We start from the raw sequence: 21,891 nt of genomic DNA on the forward strand, positions 1-21,891 counted from the left end.
ATGTATAATTTAAGAATATCTAAACATTGTAAATCTTTTATGATACTTATGTTGGAAGTACTTGTATGGTATTTTAAAATAAATTTCTGAATTTAATATTCCCTGATGTGTATTTCATGCTATAGTAAGTGTATTAAAAATTAACGGTAAAATAGTAAATTGTGTAGTAACTATTTTAAATGTTGTCAAAACGTAGTAATACTTTTTCGGACTATTAGCACAAATTAAACCGGATGCTGATATATATATATATATATTTTAAACTGTCTTTGTGTGCATACACTATTTGCTTTATTTATATGTATGTAATTTCACGTTAGTGTATGCTTTTAGAAATTTGGGATTCTTTTAACACTTAGCGTTGTGAATTGTAATTTACCATTCACACTAATACTGTAAATTTTACTGATAAAAATTTATTCATTATATAAATAGATACTGTTATTGCTCAAGGTCATAGTCCCCCCTCCTTTTTGGGGGGGGGTAAATTTTTATTCTGAAATGCGATTTCAAATTTGTAATATATTTCTCACTTGTGAGTGAAGTATTCAAAAAGATGTCTTTTTAAATTTGGAAAAAAAAAATTTTTTTTTTTAATATTCCTTAACCATATTCTTAGTCACTTTATGCTTGTTTTTCCTAAATTTGAATGCTCTATTCATGTAGGTGCAAAATGTACACTACAAGTTTTTACCATTTGTACACAACCTTATTTAAGTAGCTATCCAGAAAAGTGATTTAAATATTCATTCAAAATTATAAATAATTTTTTTTTTTTTTTTTTTTTTTTTTTATGAAACTGTTCTATTTGTAATATATTTTAACAAGGGCCTAGAAAATCTGTACAAACTTTTTTTTTAATATTTTTAGAACTTATACATTAAGCTTATAATTTCGGGTCTTCCATTGTACTTTTTGCTGTTTTATTGTAAAACAGAAAATGAAAATGCATGTAATATCTGTTCATCACAGGAAATACCAGAAATAAAAAGTAGTAGAGCAACTTTTGTAAAAAAAAATTCTTTGTTAAACATTTTCTTCCTTTTTTCAGATTTTGTTTTACATTTACAGAAGTACCAAATATGAGTGAAAGTTCAGATCAAGTGAATCAGCAGAAAACTGTAAGTTTCTCCAATCTAAAAATAAACATGTATAAAAATATTTAATGTGAATACAAATACTAAAAGTAATAAGTTGTAAAAAAAGTTTGAAAAATACTATTCATATCTTTTCAGTTCTGCTAGCCATTTATTTGTAACTACATACCTGAATATGTTAATATCTAAAATACATAATAACATGAAAATTTTACTTAATCTTAATAAATGTTGTTACTTGCAGTTCTAATGTTATAAATAATTTTTAAAATATTTGATTTTGAATGTGCTTTGCTCTATGTTCGTATGTTGTTATTAATAACTATGTCAGTTGGTGTTTTTATTTATTGTATCTTGCAGCTTGCTATAAATGTTATTAATTATGTGATTAAATAGTATTTATGATAACTTTTTTGAAATATTTGACCTCCAGGAAAAAAGTTCAGTAAAATAAGTTCAGTTAAAAAAGTTTAATAATAAGTCTTTTTTTATCGTATAGTGAAGTGGTATTGGATGTTGTGTAGTGAAAATATATGTCATTGCTGAGAGAAATGCACATGCATATATAGTAATATAAAATAGTAAAAGTCTTTTATATCTTTCTTCAATTGGCTGGAATGTAGTGTTAGAGAAAATAATAATTAAAAGTATTTAAAAAAAAGTAAGATGAGTTACCTATTGTAACACCTCTTTAAGGGGTGGGAGCTATGCATTAATAGGGAGCTAATACAGGTGAATGCTGCGCTAACAAACTAGCTTGTAATAAACACCCAGGTGTAATGAAAGAATCTGTTGGTCCTGTCAAGTTTCCTGTATACTTAATGTTATAGTGAGCCTCCAAAAATACGAAAATCTGATAAGAAGAACCGTATGGATCTTACCGATTGAAACCTTTTTAAATTTTTCATATTTTTACCTGCATTTTTACAAGTTTTAATGAAAAAATTACTAACCATTAAAATTCCTCACATTTAGCGTATTAGGATCGACATTCTATCCATAAAGGAAAACACGATTACATTACTTTTCTTTTAATGTTACCTCCACTTTTCACTATGTTCTAAACAATTGTTATATATATATATATATATATATATATATTTTTTTTTTTTTTTAGTATTATTGCTGTCTAAGTTCTGTCCCCGGAATAGGGATTTTGTATTCTTAAGATCTCATGCAAGGTAGTTTTTATAAAGGATATTAAATCTTTATGTTGCAGCCATACATATCTTGGGGGGGAAAATGATTGTGTTCTCAATGAAAATTGGATAAAACACATTGGTGGTAATATTATGTTCCCTTTTTTATATTTTCTTGAAGAATAAAACTTTTACATATTCTTTGACCAAACTTTTTGTGCTCTGTTTCTGTGTCAAAAATTCATCCTCATGGCAAGCTGTAAAAGTAAAGCTTCTTCATTTAAAGTAAGGGGAACCGTATTTGAAAAATACAAAATGAATGCAATTAAATCGATGTTTACCAGATGCACAATATAACAAATCTACAGCTGGTACCATATGAAAATATCAAAATTCTGTTATCTCTGCTAGTGGAAAAATTTGAATATAATGAAAAAGTTGAGTAAGGTGCACTATAGAGATGTTAAAGAAGCATTTGTGCAATGGTTGGTTATTTAAAGAAGCTGTTATCAACCAATATATGGACAAATGAATTTGCCCAACACTTTAGAGAGACTGGAGAAGAACAAACAAGAAATTTAATAACTGCAAATAATAATAATTTTAATAGTATTTTTAAAATTAGATTTATTATTTATTTCTTTTGGTAGATGTGACTTTGTTAATCAGTTTGTTTATTTATTCATCGTTCAATTTTTACATGTTTTTGCAAGGTAATCCATTTTTTGTGAGATAATTTGTATCATCATATATGGCAATGGTCTCAAACTGGCAGCCTGCAGGTGGCATGCAGCTGTAGAAGATATTTCAGTTATGAATTTGTTGCAACATTAAAAGATGTCAAGATTTGAATTATTTGAAGTTTGAGTTTACATTATTTTCATTAGCATTAAAAACTAAAGTTAATAATGCACTAATTTCTATTGTAATATAAATTGGATTCAAAAATTTGTTATTGAAAAATTTGGAAACTCAGATTTTATTAACTTTTATCTCTGCTTGTCCTCCCCCCCCCCAAAAAAAAAAGTTATCAATTTTTGCACTCTTTATTTAGGAATACATTTATATATGAAAGCTTTTCTTTACAGCTGAAAATTAGTAAGGAAAAACCCTGAGTGACTTATAAGCTCAGAGTTGTCCTTCAAGTAACCAATTTGTAATAATTCGTTTTGTTACTGTGGTGTCAACTACAGCTCATATTTCTGCTGTAGATGCAGTACTGTGCACTACAGCCATATGCCAAACATCTCTCAGCAGTGTGATCTTTCCTCTCAGCAGTGTGAGGAAGGAAAAATTTATTTGAAAAATATTGTTCTCAAATTGCATGTATGTTATTGCAGCAGCCTAAACAATTTTTTTCACATTGCATTTATGTTATTATAGCAGCCTACTGCAGAACAGAGAGGCTCTCCTACTCTACAACAGCCCTTACCTCTTGTACCAGCACCAGGTGCAGCAGCTCCACCTACTACAACAACTGCATCTACAGGCAAGTTATATAGTTTTGAATATTTTTGTATTTTAATATAGTAGTTATATTACCAAAGGGTCTAGGGTAGGGGGAGAAATTGAACTGAGCATTTTTAATAAACATTTGTACTAAAGTAAGGAAAAAAAAAAAAACATGAATGCAATACCTTTAGTACATTTAGTAATCACTACCCAAATCAATGATTTTCTGCCAAAATTTTGGTAGTTTTTCAAAGACTTTGGCATGGAAACTTGGTGGTTGCAAGTCCAAAAAATTATCAACCTCCTTTTACCAGACATTCTGTGCAGAATAGAAGGTAGCACCAGCAAGATGTAGCTGCAGGTGTGAAAAAAAAGTAGAAGTCCGAAGAAGCAATGCTGGGTGTGGCAAAAGATTCCATTCAAGTCTATGCAGAGTCCAGCTGGTGAATGCAGACACATATGGTATCACATTATATTGATGGAACATTACCTTTTTGTGTCGAATATTAGTTCGATATTTTTCTTTGTTAGCAGTGTCAACAAGGACTAGCATCTCGCTGTACACCTTACTGTCAAATTTTTTCCTTTTTCCAGATACTTTTTATGATTAATATCGTAGCCAATCCACACACAAAGTATGTTTTTTTTTTTTTTTTTTTTTTTTTAAAGTTAAATTGCGCTTTGTGACGCTGTTGATGGGCTCACCAGTACAGACTAACCTCCTTTTCAGCCTGTGTTGTTGATATAAATTCACTTTTTATCCTATCTTTTATTTTATTATTTATTTATATAAATTCACTTTTTATCTGCTCCAGAATTTTGTCCTTGCATTGATTGCATTGATATTCGAGCAGATTAATGCAGGCCCAAACAACATATGTCCTTATCTGCTTGAGTCAGCTCATGTGGCACCCAGCGATTGAACTTGTATGTCAAGTTTATGTGATGCATAACGCGACTAATGGACAGGGCACTAACATCTAACTCCTTAGCGAGATCTTGAGTGGTTGCAAACTGATCTTCTTCCACAAGTTCTCGCAGGCGGGCATCATCAACATCAATATGCCGGCTAAAGTACTCTGTTTCTTTAATGTCATTGTTTTTGAACTTTCAGTACCAAACCTTCACAGTGTCATATGATACAACATTAGTACCTAAAGTGTTGTACACATGATTTGGTGACAGTCTATAGCTGACTTTTTACAGCAGAACTGGAAGTAAATGATGGTTCTCATCTGGTAGCGTGATAGTTCCATTTCAGACACCTTTACATAATGATAATGTTATTTTTTTTAATGTTTTTTAAATGTGTTAAATTCTATTAGAATATTTTATGCTTCCTGGTTAAAGTAGTCACCATGCTTAGTCACCAAACTTGGCAATCTGAATTGCTCAATCTGCATGGGAAAATTTCGTATGCCACCATAGGCTTACGTATAATATTTGCCTTAAGAAAGAAGTATCTGGTTTTTTAGATATTAAAACCTAGCAAAAGAATCTTTAAAATAGGAGGTAAAGGAGGATATTTTATCCTTAACAAAGAAAAATTATTTTGCTCTCTTCAAATAAAATTTTGTATGCCTTCATTTTAATGTCTTAATTTTTCATTTGCTAAAAGCTTTTAACCTTCCAGCACTCGCGCTATGCACAAGGTTTACGACAAATTCATTTTTTAATGCACACTTTTCGCATATCACAGCTGAGATGTCTGAATGTCATTTCTATTCATCCTTTCAACTCTTCCCCACATCATGGAATGTGCCAACATTAACCCATATGACCTTTTTTTGTTTTTTCCTGGGCTTTTGCGCTACGTGACAGCTCCATCGGAAAAGTTACGGCATGAGAGTGGTCGCTAGTGAAAATTCGGAAGATATTTTTTTGACGAATATTTTGTAATTTTGTGTTACTAATTGAGATATATTATTTTAATTTGTATAAATTCGATTCTATAATTTTTATATTGATTTTCACGGAAAAAGATTATGTGCAACCAGCTGATTTTGCTTGCATTCTTCAAGAACTATCTGATGAAGAAAAGACAAGGAAACCTTTGGATGTGAGAATAATAGCAATCCGAGTGAGAAAAATATAGAGATAAATAATATCAGCATTGAATTTGAACAATAAATTTTGGATGATGATAGTAATAATGATATAGAAAAAAGGAATGAGGATATATTTTTTGTTAATAAGGATATATCTTCTAAGTGGCAAAAACAGAAGTATAAAAACTGCTGAAAGACGAATAAGATGAATATTGTGAGCGTTACCTGGCGTAAAACACCATGCCAAGGATATAAAGGATGAAATGGGAACATTTTTGAAAATAGTTAATATAAATATGCTTGATGAAATTTTGGAATGAACAAATAAATATATAAGTTTACTAAAAGGCAAAATACTCAAGAGATAGAGACTGCACTGTTACCCGAGGGGAAATGATGGCCTACTTTGGATTGCTATATATGAGAGGAATTAAAAAACGGACACCATGTAAATGCAAAAGACTTGTTCTCAAGTGATGGCATTGGAGCACTGGAATTGAAATAACAAGAGATTTTTATTTCTGACAAGTTGTCTCCGATTCGATGATAAATCAACAGAACAAGACAGATGAATATTAAAACTAGCTTAGGTTTTAAAATATAGTTATTAAATAATAATTTTTTTAATTTCTATAATAAAATACATCATTGCTTTTCCACCTGACTAATATAAGTGTTTAAACATAATTTACTGTCATTTGAATGTGACATCATTTGTATTTTTTAATAATAAGGTTAATAGTTGATGTTTTAACAAATTTGTTATCAATATTCACTAATTTCTGTCATTTTTCGTGCCAAAAATGATAAAATAACAGATGTCGTAAAAAAATACGACGCGTGCATGCTCGTGTAAAGTGCGCATGCTGGAAGGTTAATAATGAATTTTATGCTTAAAAATATTCAAGGCAATCCAGTGTAAACCTATTAGTATTTGTAAAATGAATAATAAATATCCAGTTATTTTTATTTTCAAAAAGAATATTAATTACTATAAAATAGCTAATGAAAAAAATAATAATATTCTTTCCTTAACCCTCAAAGTGGCAAGGCCGTATATATACAGCTTAGAATATTTTTTGTGATGTGTATAAGAACGTATATATACGTGCATATTAAAATATGTCAAAGAAATTAAGGCAATATATCAAAAGAAAACAAATCCAGGTATGAAATACCAGAAATACCAGGATAGGTAATAGATAGGTACCAGAAATACCAGGATACCATTAAAATTTTTTTTAAAAAAATTGTTCTCATAGTAGTTTTGGGAAATTTGTGCTTTCTTAGCGAAAAGCCTGGCGCTCAGAGGGTTAAACAATTTCCTAGTTTAGTACATTTTATGTAAAAGTTCATATAGTATTATATTTGCTACAATTCAAAACTGTGACAAAATGAAACAAAGAGCTTAGTTCTGCCTACTTTTTATAATCATGCCTTTATGGTGTTATCCACACATTCACAAAACTAAATTACATAAAATTCTTGTGTTTAAAATGTTCTACGAGGGCTATCCAGAAAGTAGATTACGTTTTGGAATAAAAAAATAAACAAAGTATAGGAAACAAATTTTATTATATACAGATGAAAGCCACACTCAAATACTACTTTTCTACATAGTCACCATACAAATTAAGGCATTTATCGTAGCGATGTACGAGCTTGGAAATTCCTTCGTCGAAAAATTCGGCCGCCTGCGCCTTCAACCACTTCGTTACCTCTTCTTGCAGCTGTGCGTCGTCATCAAAACGCTGCATAGCCAGCCACTTCTTCATTGCTGGGAATAGGTGGAAGTCGCTCGGTGCCAGGTCGGGACTGTACGGCGGATGAGGAAACAACTCCCACTTAAAAGATTCAAGAACTTTACGAGTGACATTTGCCGTGTGGGGCCGGGCGTTGTCGTGAATCAACAAGATCTTAGAGCTCAACATTCCTCTGCGCTTGTTTTGAATTGCTCTTCTGAGTTTTTGGAGAGTTTGGCAATACCTTTGAGAGTTTATTGTAGTGCCTCTTTCCAGGAAGTCCACCAAAATTACACCTTTTCTGTCCCAAAAAACAGTCGCCATCATCTTCCTTGCCGACATTGTTTGCATGCATTTCTTGGGCTTTTGGGGAGAACTTGTGTGCCCCCACTGCATTGATTGCAATTTCGTTTCACAGTTCACATGTTTCACCCATGTTTCGTCACCAGTAATGATGCGATCGAGTAAAGAGTCACCATCCTTATGGTAAGCGTCCAAAAAGTTCAACGCTGCAGCCATTCGCTGATTTTTGTGGTCCTCTGTCAAGATTTTTGGAATCCATCTTGCACAAAACTTGTGGTAACCAAGCTTTTCGCTGATGATTTCGTGCAACAAACTTCGCGAAATTTGTGGAAAACTCAAAGAAAGTTCCGTTATTGTGAAATTTCGATTTTCACGGACTTTAGCATCGACTTTTTCGAGAAGTTCGGCGGTCACTATGCTGGGTCTCCCACTTCGATCTTCGTCGTGAACATTGGTTCGGCCATTTTGAAATCTTATGACCCACTGACGCACTCCACCTTCAGTGATAATGTTGTCCCCATACACTTCACGAAGCTGCCGATAGATTTCTATCGGTTTACAGTTTTTTGCAGTCAGAAACCTTATTACTGAGCGCAGCTCGCGGGATTTTCAATTAACGCAGACATTTCAAACCGTCACAGTATCTGAACGGAGCACAGCACGAACCTCTCACTAGCACGGCTAGATGCAGACTGAGCTGTGCAACGCTCTGACCCCAAGATGGCCGCGCTAGCCCCGCCCCTAGCGGACACAGACGGAAACGTAATCTACTTCCTGGATGGCCCTCGTATTTGACATGCCTATTCTGAACTATCTTTCGACACCACAATTTTCAGGATAATAATGCCTTTTGAAGTGGTATTCTATCCCATTCCTCCCGAACAGCTTTCCAGAGTCCTGTTAGGGTTTTGGGACAACGTTTGGATAATGCAGTTTTTAAAAATCCGAAAGCACAAAAATCCATAGGTGACACATCGGGAGATTTAGTAGGGATGCCAGTGAAGGGTATGGCCTTGATACCAGTTTTTTGTTCCATTTCTTATAGGAAATTTGCAGTGGATTTTGATGTGTGACTGCTAGCTTTGTCCTGATGGAGTCTCACAGATTGATGGCACTGGGTAAAGCGATGGTATTTCATTCAGAAAAATTGGCGATAAAATATGTTCCTGATAGTATTTGGAGTTCATCTTGAAATTTTTTTTCACTCTCTTTATTTTTAACTTGCCATTATAAGAAAAACCAGCAACAATCATGAATCCCTTAGAAAAACTTTCTTTCGATTCTTTGAACCATGTACTTAAATTTTTTTCTCCCCTTTTATGATAATAAATGGCTCTTTTTTTGTTACAGTCATTTAAATACCCCCATGCTTCATCTATTGTGACAATTGTTTTCCATTTTTCTGTGGATAAGTGTTTCTCATATAGAATTTTGCAGCGTGTCCTGCGTTGAGCAATATGCTTTGGAAGAAGACGATGCACATTGCGTTTTTTCACTTTCTTAAGATTTAAATCAATGTTTATAATTTTTTTACAGTGGACACCGAGCATTTTAATGATTTTGCAACTGTCCTTTGACTAGGGGGATTTTCATTTAACATTAAACAACGTACCTTTGCAATAGTCGAAGATGTCCATTTTTTCCTTGGATACTTGTTTGGAAATTTTGTCCCACTTGAGGTTCCAATTTGATGTTTTTTTCTTTTCTTGTTGATGATATTACCTATCGACGCTTTAGATATCACAAAACCATGACTCTCACATCGTTTTTGGATAACGGAGTATGCATATTTCTCTTCGGAAAAAGCTTAAATGTAGCCCTCGAACCACTGCTTTGTTAAATTTGCCATTTTGAATAAAAACAAAACTTTCAAACCACAGACGATAATTTTGACTTTTAAAAATAGTACAATTGCAATTACTTCTTTTGCAGCAAACGATTTTTTATTATCGCTTACCAAAATTGTCTAAAAATTATGCGAACAGCCTCTGTATATAAAAAAAAATTGTTATGCTTATTTTGAAATGCAAACATGAATAGGAAAATTTGTTTCTTATAAAGCTTATTCAATTACCAATAACCCAGTATGCCTATCATTGACAAAATACACAAAGTTTTGGGTTTTAAAAAGTTTTAATTTAACACTCCAGTTCACAAGATGCCATAAATTGTGATATAATAAACATATAATCATAGGTAATAATGTATGAAGCATTTTATGATGATAACATAAATAATAAATTAATTAAAATATAATTAATTATTGGTGGTGTGCTACATCATTACTAATCTTTAATCCATTGGCAATGAAGAAGCTAATCACAGTTGCTAACACAGGCAGTGAAAAATGTCAATTAATAACACAGTGCCCTGTATTATGAGAGTATATAAAGCTATTACATTATTGTCAGTACTGTCTTCTGTTAAAAGAAAGAATATGTATTTTGCAACTTCATTTAAGCATTTATTATATTAATTTAGTTGTTATTTTTAATAGTGAACTCAACTATCATGAATAATATATGCTTTAAAGTTGAACAGAAGCTGTCTTTGTTTGTATATATAATGATACTGGATCATTTTTAATGATAAACTGTGATTTGATGATTTATAGTTTCATTAACAGATTAACTTGATTAATGTGATTAACTTTTTTTAATGACTATAACAGTATTAGTGTTATGAATTTGAAGTCATCTGCATTGATTAGCATCTCATTTGAATGTTATAATGCTATAACATTTCTTATATTTTACATTTTATGATGAGATATGATTAGTCTTCAGAATGTTTATAAAACTTTGATACTACTTTCTAGCCAGGAATATTTTCTGATTTTAAACAGCATGTCTCTGATATTTGATCAAATCTTCAACAGCATTCTGTTTTATAAATTTTCAATTGAAAAAAAAAAAAAAAAATGTTTGCATTATGTTATTAACAACAATGTGATTTCATCTCTCTCCCCCTATTTTGTTTTGTGTGTACAGTCATATCATGTATATACTGATTTGGTATCCATTGTTCAGGCCAAATATAGTAACTACTATATTCTCATGCTAATCATGACAAGCTAAGTACTATATTCTCATGCTAATCATAACAGTATGCATACTCTTTGCAAATGGATGTAATTAAATGAGAGGAGGATGAAATTGGTCAGCTTTGGGAACTCAGACATGTACTGAAGTTACAGATCACTCTTCATAATCATGCTTTTTATAGTTCCTTTCCCTGTCACAGTGGCTATTAAAATGTTATCTGAAGCTGACGGTTATTAGTAGTCAAACCATCTGACTTCTCCCACTTAATGCTTTTTTAGTTAAATAGTCTTCTTATCTGCTTTTAGTAGTGTTTGTATTCCCATCGGTGATATTTTATCTGACATATGCACAAATTTTTAAGTTTTTATTGTACAACTCTTGAAGTACTGAAGAATAAAGAAAAAATTCATGCTGTTGCACTGCAAATTGAGAAAATTCTTGATATAGTGTGGGATAAAATGCTAATAAAAGTCCTAATAAAGTCTTAAATTTTTGGTTTATTTTCAGTTTGATGATTCTTATTCATTTCCTCGATTTAATACAAGCATATTGTTATCACAGTGTCTCTTCACTATTATCTTACTTCCTCTTCTCATCATAGGCATTAAGCTACCATTACATCACTATATATATTGCTGAATCCTCTAATAAGTTCCAGAATTGTAATTACTGTATTGCATGTTAGGTACAAGTGTTTGCATGTAATTTTCATTGTAAAATTTGCAGCCATAATTTTTTTTTTTCCTGTTGTTTGTTTGCTTTATTGAAAAAGGGTTTTTATTGCTGCCATCTCTTGAAACTGTTCATTTTACTATGCAGGACAGGAATTGCATGGCTTAATTTCTTACTCATATTTTATGGATCAGCTTACACTTTTAGAGTGCCTTATACACCCAGGCAAAAGAAAGAGCATACTAAAACATGGAGTAAATTTTTCACTATTAACAATAAAATGTGTAAACTAATACTATGTTTGATTGTTACTCATTAATAATGGTAATGTATTACCATACCAGATTCATCAATTAAGTTTTATTGAGTACACGAATATTCTTTTCTTTGGGAAAGATTTAGATGAAGAATTTAGCATACATGAATAGATGTATTAAAATTACTTATTATATTTTGTATTTGGAAGCAGTGTTCTAAATCATATTCTGAATAGGCTAGGGGGATAAATAAGCACGTAAATATAGTAACTTAAATTAGATTTTCGCTTTAATAAAACTTAAATTTTGTTGTAACCAAATGAAAAGTAGATAAATTAAGATTATTTGTAATCACTATTACAAAATTAAAGAAATCACTGACTTAAAACTCTGCAGTTTGAATTTTCTCAAATGCATGATGTCATAAAAACTATTGTCAAAATTATACAAAATTTAATAATGTTTTAGTATATTTCAATATAGCGGATCCTTCTGCTCTTTTAACTGGCCTCAGAAGATTAACTCAAACCTTTCACATATAGGTTGGAAATTTGTCAGACCAACTTTGTTAAGTAGTAATTGGTAATAAGACAGTTTGTATGAGGTTGGTGGTAGAGAAGAAAGATGAATGAGAAAACTGTGACAAAATACTCTTGATCAAAACTAGAGCAGAGGAGCTATATAGATAACTATTGTCAACATTTTTGCTATTTCTAATGAATAAATCATTCTAGTCCTAAATAATCATCTACAAAATACTTACTATAATGGGCAATAGTCTGTGCATATAAATTGCTTCCATTTCCTATGTTTAAAATGTACTTTGTAATGTAATATGTGTATATGAGTGTGAATAATATTTATATGTCTATATATTTTACTCCAGGAAATGGCAACCATACTACATCTGCCTTTGCTCCTAGAAATGCAAATAGAAATTCTGGACAAACAAGACCACAGTTGCCTGTAATTAATAATGGAGTTAATAGCAAACCACGTCCTGGCAGACGATAAGAAATAGTTTTTTCTATTCATTATATTATATATAAAATGTATTTTATAAATTGGAATGAAGTTTCTGAAGAAATTTGTGCATTCCAGAGACCTTTTTTTTTTCTTTGTAACGGGCATGTTTGTACAGTGAGCCACTTACTTAGTCTCTTAAAATTCAAGGTCCCATCTAGGAAAGAAGGAAAAAATTGAAATGCATTTCTCATCTGATAGTCATCAGAAGTAAAAGTTTCATTTGTTGTAGTGTTTCATTGTCATTTTATGTCATATGTAAAAGGAAATTATACGTCATTATAAAGAGAATTTCCTTTGTCTTTTAGATAGTGAAATTTTAAGTGTTTTATTAAAGTACTTAGGGTATTGTATTAAAAAGCCACCTTCATAATTGAGAACATGACAAATAAAGATGAATAGAATTTACCTTCAATGAATGAGCTTTCTTTTTAAGATGTTTCTATATAATAATTTTATTCCAAATGTGTAAACGTAAACAATGACTGCAGTAAATTATGTGTATCATTGCATGATAGTTGTCACTGTGATGTTTTTCTGTTTTATTTTTAGGGTAAAAATGAAACTGCAGTTATTAAGAGTATAGGACTATTTTATACTGAAAGAAGTTTCATATCAAAGATTGTAAATTTGATTAGCTCTAAAGTATGATGTTATTCTTAAGCAAGCAGTTATGTAGTAAGAAAACTTTCATATCTTCTAAAAGTTTAATCAGTTTTGATTATAATTCCATTAATTTCTTAGCAAGCAAGTGCAAACAAGAGAGATACTGTTTTGAGAATCCTCCTTTAGTGCATGATTTTCTTGATAGATTTTGATTTTAGTGTAGTAGATGAACATGGGCTTTGATATGCACAATATATTTGTAATACATAAGCAAGAAAAATTAAAGGAAGCATTATAAAAATTCATGTTACTTTAATGATTTTGCAGCTGAGCACCTGGTACTTGCACAGGATCTTTATTTTGTCATGTCTGACATATCTTTAAAGCACAGAATCACCTATTTCTGCCAAAATAAAGTTAAATAAATAAATAAGAATATGATAAAAAATGGAATAGGCTAAAGTTGGTGGTGTAGTTTTGTTGTGATACATAGCAAATATTTATAAGATATGTAGTCACCCCAAATGGGTATGCAAGCTTTAAAGAGGTTTTTACGTGTATATTTTAGATTATTCTGGAATTCCTGCAGTAACAAATTGTATTCTCATGGAATAGTGCCTTGAAGCTCCTGAGAATGCTAGGTGGAAGCTGCAGAGATGCAAGTCAGCGTCCTAGTATGTTCCTCTTACATTCTACTATATTTAAATTCAGAGAATATATGGGCCACTTTGTATGCTGGGTTTTTTTCATCCTCAGGATAATTGGTCATTAGCGCAGTGCAATGAGGATGAGCATTATTGTCCATTAGAAGGAAGTTACTACTGATTTCACCCCTGAATTATTTGGCATAAAGATCAAGAACCTTACCTCTGTATATCTGAGCACTCATAGTTGCACTGTTTAATATGTGTATATCAATATTACCATTTAAAATGATGCCCATCCATACTATTGTTAATTAACTTTGTATTGATGCCTTTCATGGATATTTTCAAGCTTATTGCACTTGTTTAGCTCCCTTTAGATCAGCAACCTTTTTCATGTCATGGCACACCTCACGAACCTAAGTAATAAGACACATATTTTAAAAAAAAATTATCAACATGATCAATTTCTTCTTTTTCGTACTAGGGATTCTATTCATAAGAACTTTCAAATATTTTTGACTATAATGCATAACATTCCAGCTAGATATTCATTTCAAATAAATCTTATGAAGTCATGAACATGGAATAAATAATGAAATGAAAATACCTGATCCATTGTATTCTCAGTGACTGATGGTTGATGTAGTTTTTATATCACATTTGTGAATTAAATTGTCAGATTTGATCAAATGAAACTTCTATTTAATTCTAAAAAAACACTTATTTATACAATTATGATGTGAAAATACACAAGCAAAATTAATTATACGGAAAAGAATCACTGACTGTATATAAATATACTACAGATTATAATAATTTGATGATTGCTAGTAATGCATGAGAAAGGTTCAATCTATAAATTTATGACATAAAAATTACATTTCATGGTGTTCCTGGTATAGAAAAAATGGCATTTAATATATGGTAGCAAATATGCTACCATGGTCATTAGAGGATTAAAGGGAAAGTTTTTATTTACTTCTTCCTTAAGCAATTATCCTGTTATTTGCATAACTGTCTGTAATTTGGCATGAAGAACTGTAAATGAATGTCATCTTGGTGAACTTTATAAACATTCCGGAGTTATATATGAATTATACATAAACAAGGAATAAATTTTAACAACTTCACTATTTAAAAGCTAGATCAATTACTTTTTTGATTCTAAAATTTTTCAATATTTATTTTTATATATAACACTTATATAATTTTAAATTAAAATTAAAACTAACAGGCAGAAAAAAAAATGTTAGAAAAATAAACAATACATTATTAATTGACCAAATTAAAGGTATCACAAATTATAAATGGAGCTAAAAATGGAATATAATAATATTTGTAAGATTGTATAAATTAATAAACAGCAGTAGAAAGGTCTAAAAAGTGGAAAAGCTGCATTAGCATCTTAATTTTTAACTTCATCGTTGTTTACTTTATATTTTAACAGCATTATGCACAGGAAATGTTTTATAAGTCCTATTACCTATATTTTCTCCAATTTAAGTTTCTGTATATTTTGTAAGAAAAGAAATATGTAAATAAAAATTCTAACTTTAATGATCATGAATTCTTTGACTGTCCATTTTAATTTGATTATTTCTCCTTTCCATCCTATTAGGTGCTTCTAAATTTCTATAAGTTGTGTCATTTCAAAGTTAATCCATGTCATATGATTCTTGCATAATGCTTCAGTCAATAATGATGTCAGTTAGGAAACCAAAACTTAAAAATTAACTATTAGGGATAAAGCTTAACTGAATCAAATTTTCATCTTAGGCACATATTCTCTTTCAGGTTATATATGAATTTCAGGTTATATATTCTCTGATGTCAACATATTTCAATCTCAATTTTTCATGAATTCTATTCCTAATGCAGGGTTCATATAGTCCTTAGGTTTTTTTAAATCAATTTTTAGTCTTTAATTTCGGCTAACAGCAGAAAGTCCTTAACTTTAATCATCTGAAATTTCTTTCTGTTTTTACGACTGCTATTTTGAGTGTGAATTAGCATTTTGAAGGAATATTTTTGGTGATTCACTGACAAATATAATTATCTTCTGAATGGGTTCATAGGTTATAATTTGTTCCTATTTCTAATATAAATAGTGAGATACTCGAGTTTCATAGGAAAGAAATTCAACTTAAGCATTTCGAAATTATTTCATTTTTTTCTATTGAAGAACTCTTAAATAACTTTTTGCTTTTGGTGATGTGAATTCTTTCATTAAATGGTTCTAAATTTGGCGATTTTAAGACTAGTTTCTATAGAAAAATTTTAATTCCTAGATCTGGGAATTTTTCAACAATTTTTTAAAACGTAACATTATGATTAATTTCATTATAATAATGTATTTAATTATAATACTGAAATTATATTTAAAAAATAACATTAAAGTAAAATATTTTTAATTTTTGCTCTCATATTACTATAAAGTTCCATTTTGTCCACTTATTATATACAGTCAAAAGTCATTAATCTGGACTTGTCGGGACTTCGGCGATTCCGGATTATAGATCATCAGTTTAAATCTGGTAAGATGGCATGCAGAAATTATAAAATTAAAAATATGAAACCGTAATTTATGAAATAAAGAACAAGTATGATCTAAAGGGTATCAAAATTTACCAAAAAAAAAAAAAAAAGAGCTTAATACTTATTTGTTTACTTTATTAAACATTTCTTTCAATGTAAGTTGTTTAAGTTGCTTCGTTTTATATGATAATACTTTCTCTTTAATTCTATAAACAGACGTAATTTCTTGTTCAGTTATAAAGTTTCGCTGTTCAAGTCCTATAATTGCTGTGCCGAGAATACCGACTAATTTGTCAATCGAAATTTTTTCGTTTGCAATAACCTCTGTGTCACTTTCTTCACTATCGGAAGCGAATTATAATGACGAGGAATTTGATTTTATCAAAGACGGAGTACATCGAGATGAAATACTACATTTAGTAAGGAATTATAAGCCAAATAAAATAAAAACATCTGCCCTGAAGTAAGGATAGTGCTGACAAATCAACTTCCAATTCATTGCGCGCCGCTGCGTCCCCGCCGCAGAGCAGCGTGAAATTGATAAACAGATTTCGGAATGGTTAGAGAAACAAAGGATATGCTTTTATCCATTTTTTGCAGCAATTCCACTTTTTGTTTGACGGACATCGAAATATACTTTCGCTTTGTATATCCTTTGGGAGCTCCAGCATTGGAAATTCTATTTGACATAATCGAAAATTCAAACCTACTTTTATAAAATTGCTCTAACAGTCTGCAAAAAATAATGAGCCGGATCCAATTCGAAGATTAAGGAACAACGCAATCTGCAACATTAACTGAAATTAGATAATTTTAACTTATACCATCTGTTATACATTAAACGTGCATGTGTAAACATATTATGCGCATGCGCACACACATATGTGCAGCCGTAAAGGTTTTACGCATGCGCATAAAGTTTGTAGCTTTGAGGTCCGGATTATGGGTGTCCGAATTAATGATTTTTGACTGTATACAATATTTTGAATCTGAAAAATAAATAAGGTATAATGTTATAAAGCACAATTTATGAAACAGTTCTTAGCAAAATAAAATTAATGCCTTTTTAAATTTTTTCACGGCAAGAGTTTAGTTTTTTTCATGCAATTGTCTCGGGATATTCGGGATTCTCAGAATATGCATCAGTTCTGTTTTTTCCCCTCTGGTTTCCCCCCCCCTCAAAAATATTTCTGTCTTTTTGCTGTTGCAGAATTGGTAGGGTTAATTTATCTTGAGGATTTTAGATATGCAGCTTGGAAAGTTTAGAAGGATTTGAAGGCAAGATTTATACACCCGTGATTCTAGAAAATGTGACAAAACGAAAAAAGTCTTCCTAGTATTAACACATAGTGGATGTATTTTGCAGAAAGTGTGCACTTTTTGGAGAACGTCTGGAAGAACAATGAAAACATAATAATGAAATATATGCAGAAACTAGTGAAAACATTGGTTTGCATATTGAGACAATCTTCTGATTGTTAGAAAAGATGCCTAAAGAGAAGGAAATCGATATAAATTAGCCAAAATGTCTACGAAGGCTTCAAATTAAAAAACTGCATAAATATTTTGTTGTGTAATTATTCTAATACCATTTAAGAATCAATGTCATAAATTGAATATATTTTAAACTGTGAAATTTTATTAGATTGTGATTTTAATAGGACTTTTTAACAAATATTGTTAAAAAATAAATAAAATGTAATAGTGACCACGTAAATCTATAATAAGTAAGATTATCTAACTGCTTAATTTAATAATTTATAACTAACTGCTTACCCTTAAAAGTTATCTCTGCATATTAAAGCGAGTTATTGCCTTTCATTAATCCGTACCGTGGTCACAAGATAAAACACAAAAATATAAAAATTCTTGTAAAACTCATTCTTTGCATCTAGTGAGACTTAAAATAATACAAAACAATTAATCACCTCTGGTGCTTTAGTGGCTAATTGGAACCTTACACTATATTAACTGGGTTAAAACCCCTGGAACTCTATGCAGAGCTACACTGCATCAGACAAAACCTAACTAACTTTGAAAACTTGCCCAACCGTACCTCAGCAGGTCTCTTTCTAGGCAAGCAGCAGCGGAGACAACAGCCAGTCTTTTGTTATGAATCATGCTGATTATGATTTTACTTCTCATTTTAACGTATGTCACTTGACATAAAATCTACCTAGTATTTACTAAACCTCTAGCCTGAGCAAGTATATGACAAAATGAGACATAAGAAAACATCAACATAAAGCTAACTGTGAATAAAATGTCGCTTATCTTCTTTCAAATATGTCCATCTATTATAAGTGTAAAAGATTTAATGCTAAATAAATGATAAATTTCATAAAGTTTATTTTATGTTCAAACTCATTAATAAATATTTTAATTAAGTTATGTTTAATAATAATGCATCCTACTTACAGATCTATTTATTTTTAGAATGATATTACAAAAGTGAAGTTCAGGCATAGATAATATTTTTAATTGAATTTATTCAGTACGTATTTGCTTATAGGTCCTTAATATTTTCCATTAATGGTTCGTAAAAGTCCTTAATTTCCCTGTGCATAAATGTGTACGAACCGTGTAATAATAATGTAAGAAAACATGAATGTGAACAATAATGGATGCACTGAATGTGCTCTTTAGATTGTGTAATTCAAGAAATAAGTATGCTTCTCTAGCAGTGTGTCCGACTAACATCTTTTGTGCTGCAAGCTACTTCACTGTTTTAACATGTTCTAAATTATTACAATAATTTCAGCTGGCGAAGAAACTCATTTGTCTCCCGAAACCTGCTTCAACAAAACATTTGTGTACAGAATTAATAATTTATTCTCTATCTGCAGTAGGTTTTCTTTGAAACAAAAACTGTATACAAGAAACATGGGTCAGTTTTGAAATGTGTTAATTTAGAAAGATTTATTATAAGCACTTACTATATTTAGAATGAAAAAAGGAATAAAAGAAAATGAAATGAAAGGTACTCTTGCAAATTAAAGTTAGAATTCTGACTTACAAATTTTTTATCTTATATATATTATATATGCGTGTGTGTATCCTTTCATTAACATAAACTAAAATTGTAAAAGTTTCTAACTAAATTGTCATTTTAAAACCGTAAGCAATAAAAGAGCATTTATGATAGCACATGAGATATTTAGATAAACAAAGGCTAATGCATCCAGACAACTCGCTTGTCTTTTTCAAGAAAAGAATAATCGAAATATGTATTTGCTATAAGTGAGGAAGTTTTATTTTTTTTTTATTTATCTTATTTAATGAAAATGATTTTGATAAAAAGTATTCCATAAATAATACAAAATATTTTTCAACAAAAGTAATTGATTTTCTTTCCTTTTTATTAATGTTATATTTATTATTTACTTGAATATGCAATTCATTTCACCTAAAGTAAAGCAATAAAACTAATTTTTGTTTGAGTAAAATAAAATGTTCCTATTTTTATAGAACTAAAATTTAATTAACAATTATGCTTTGCTATAAGCCTATACAGAATGTGATTGCTTTTCTGTTAACATTTATAGACTACATATTTGACAAGCATTGTATTCCTATATAGTAGCATTGTATGTAGCTATATATAAGCATTGTAGTCCTAGTGTGTTATAGAGTGCATATTCATTTAAGTGAATTTGTAGTATATTATTTAAATCCAGGAAAAGCTTGAACAAGTAAATTAATAAAGAACTTTATTTTAAGTAAAAGAACAAAAGCTGGGTAATGAGATTTTTTTTCACATCTGGAATGCAAATAATTGGAGTTTTTCTGTATTATAATAATCTGAAAATACTTTTCTTCTTCAGTTCTTTTTAAAGAAACTGAAAAAAAAAAAATTTTTTTTAATGAAATTATCTTATAGTACTGTTAGCTTGAAGTTGCTTAAAATATTTTACTGTTTACTTATTGAAATCTGATGATTGAACTGGTAGGAGATTAACTTCAGTGTTTTACATTGACTTAATGAAAACCAAACATGGTCCAGAAAGCTGCTTTTTAAATGGAAGAAGATTTATGTAATTTACAAGTTGTCATTAACAATCATATTGTTTTAATTTTTTTATCACTATAACAATTTAAATGCAGACCTGCTGTTCATGGTAAAGATTTGGTTGAAGGAAATTAAGTTTAAAATAAAATATGTTGTCCGGAAATTTATTAAACAATTGGAAAAAAAAAATGATAAAATTTCCTAGTTTAAAAATAAAATGAATAGAAATATGTTCATATTTAGGTACATTGTATTTTTATATTCTTCCAATCATTTCTCTTGCTGCACTGAAATAATAAAAGTATTTAAAAAATTATGAAAATCAATGCATACTGAAAAAAAAAAAAAAAAAAAAAAAAGCATAAAATGAATTTGTTATGAGAAGCCTAAGAGATATATTTGTCAGTAAAGCAAAAATTAAGTATTTGTTGATAAATCATTTTTTTATTTTTACATAAAAATTTATTGAAGTATTATGTTGAAATATGCCAAAAAAATTATTTTTAGAAGTTTGACATTTTTCTTTAATTAATGTTGTGTTTGTAAAGACAAAATATGTTTAACTTGTGTGTTTTAATCTTTGTTAGTTGTGCACTTAATGTATAATTCTTAAACAGTTTTGTTGAGTCTGTGTGTATGTGTGTGTATTTCATTATCTTAATTATTACTTATATTGTTTTTAAAATCAATAAGTAGCAAATGTAATGATGTAATTTAATTACTATTTCTCCAAATTCTAGTCTTTAAAAATTTGATTTGACTGAATACATGTGCACTTTTAATTTCTTAATATGAACTGTAGTCAGCATTTAATGTCTTTTATAAATATATATTTAAATTCTTCCATCTACCCAGAAAAAAAAAAAAAAAAAAAAAAAAGTTTTATTTGTTAATTGAAATATGCTTCTGATAAATCAGTTACTTTTAAAAATTGTTCTTCATATTGTTGAAATGAATTATGCTAAGTTTGTTTTTATACTGGACAATAAAGAATATTACAAAATATTTTAAAAAGTGTTGATCATCTGCTTAATACTTATTTTGTATTACTCATGTAATAAAATACATGTGAAAGTAATCTTAATGTTACTTATTATTAATTCATAATTAATTAAATAAAATATATTTTACTTTCAGATGTTGGAACACTAAAATAATTTTAAGAAATTAAAAACAAGCAGTAATAAGTTATCTGTACTATACTCTGTTTTAATTTTTATCACATCAGAAATTTTCCTACATAAATCTATTTGAGATAATTTTGAAAATATCTTAACAATTTGGTATCTACTTAAGTTTATTGTTTCAAGCTGCAGT

At 29.8% G+C, this 21,891-nt stretch overlaps 1 protein-coding gene across 2 annotated transcripts in view; it reads left to right on the plus strand.

The window, feature by feature from the left end:
* LOC118204082 (SOSS complex subunit B1) overlaps positions 1–21,610 on the plus strand; it is a 40,983-nt gene extending 19,373 nt beyond the window's left edge. For both annotated transcript variants that reach the window (XM_085815562.1, XM_085815554.1), the window contains 3 exons: positions 1,052–1,121; positions 3,620–3,725; positions 12,641–21,610. In XM_085815562.1, the coding sequence (XP_085671688.1) occupies positions 1,052–1,121; positions 3,620–3,725; positions 12,641–12,768 (304 nt within the window). In that variant the 3' untranslated portion in view covers positions 12,769–21,610. The remainder of the gene's footprint in view (positions 1–1,051; positions 1,122–3,619; positions 3,726–12,640) is intronic.
* The last annotated feature ends 281 nt before the right edge of the window (positions 21,611–21,891 follow it).

The sequence above is a fragment of the Stegodyphus dumicola genome, chromosome 1 (genome assembly GCF_044657685.1).
Source record: "Stegodyphus dumicola isolate Sdum_Otavi_A_Nest chromosome 1, ASM4465768v1".
NCBI lineage: Eukaryota > Metazoa > Arthropoda > Arachnida > Araneae > Eresidae > Stegodyphus > Stegodyphus dumicola.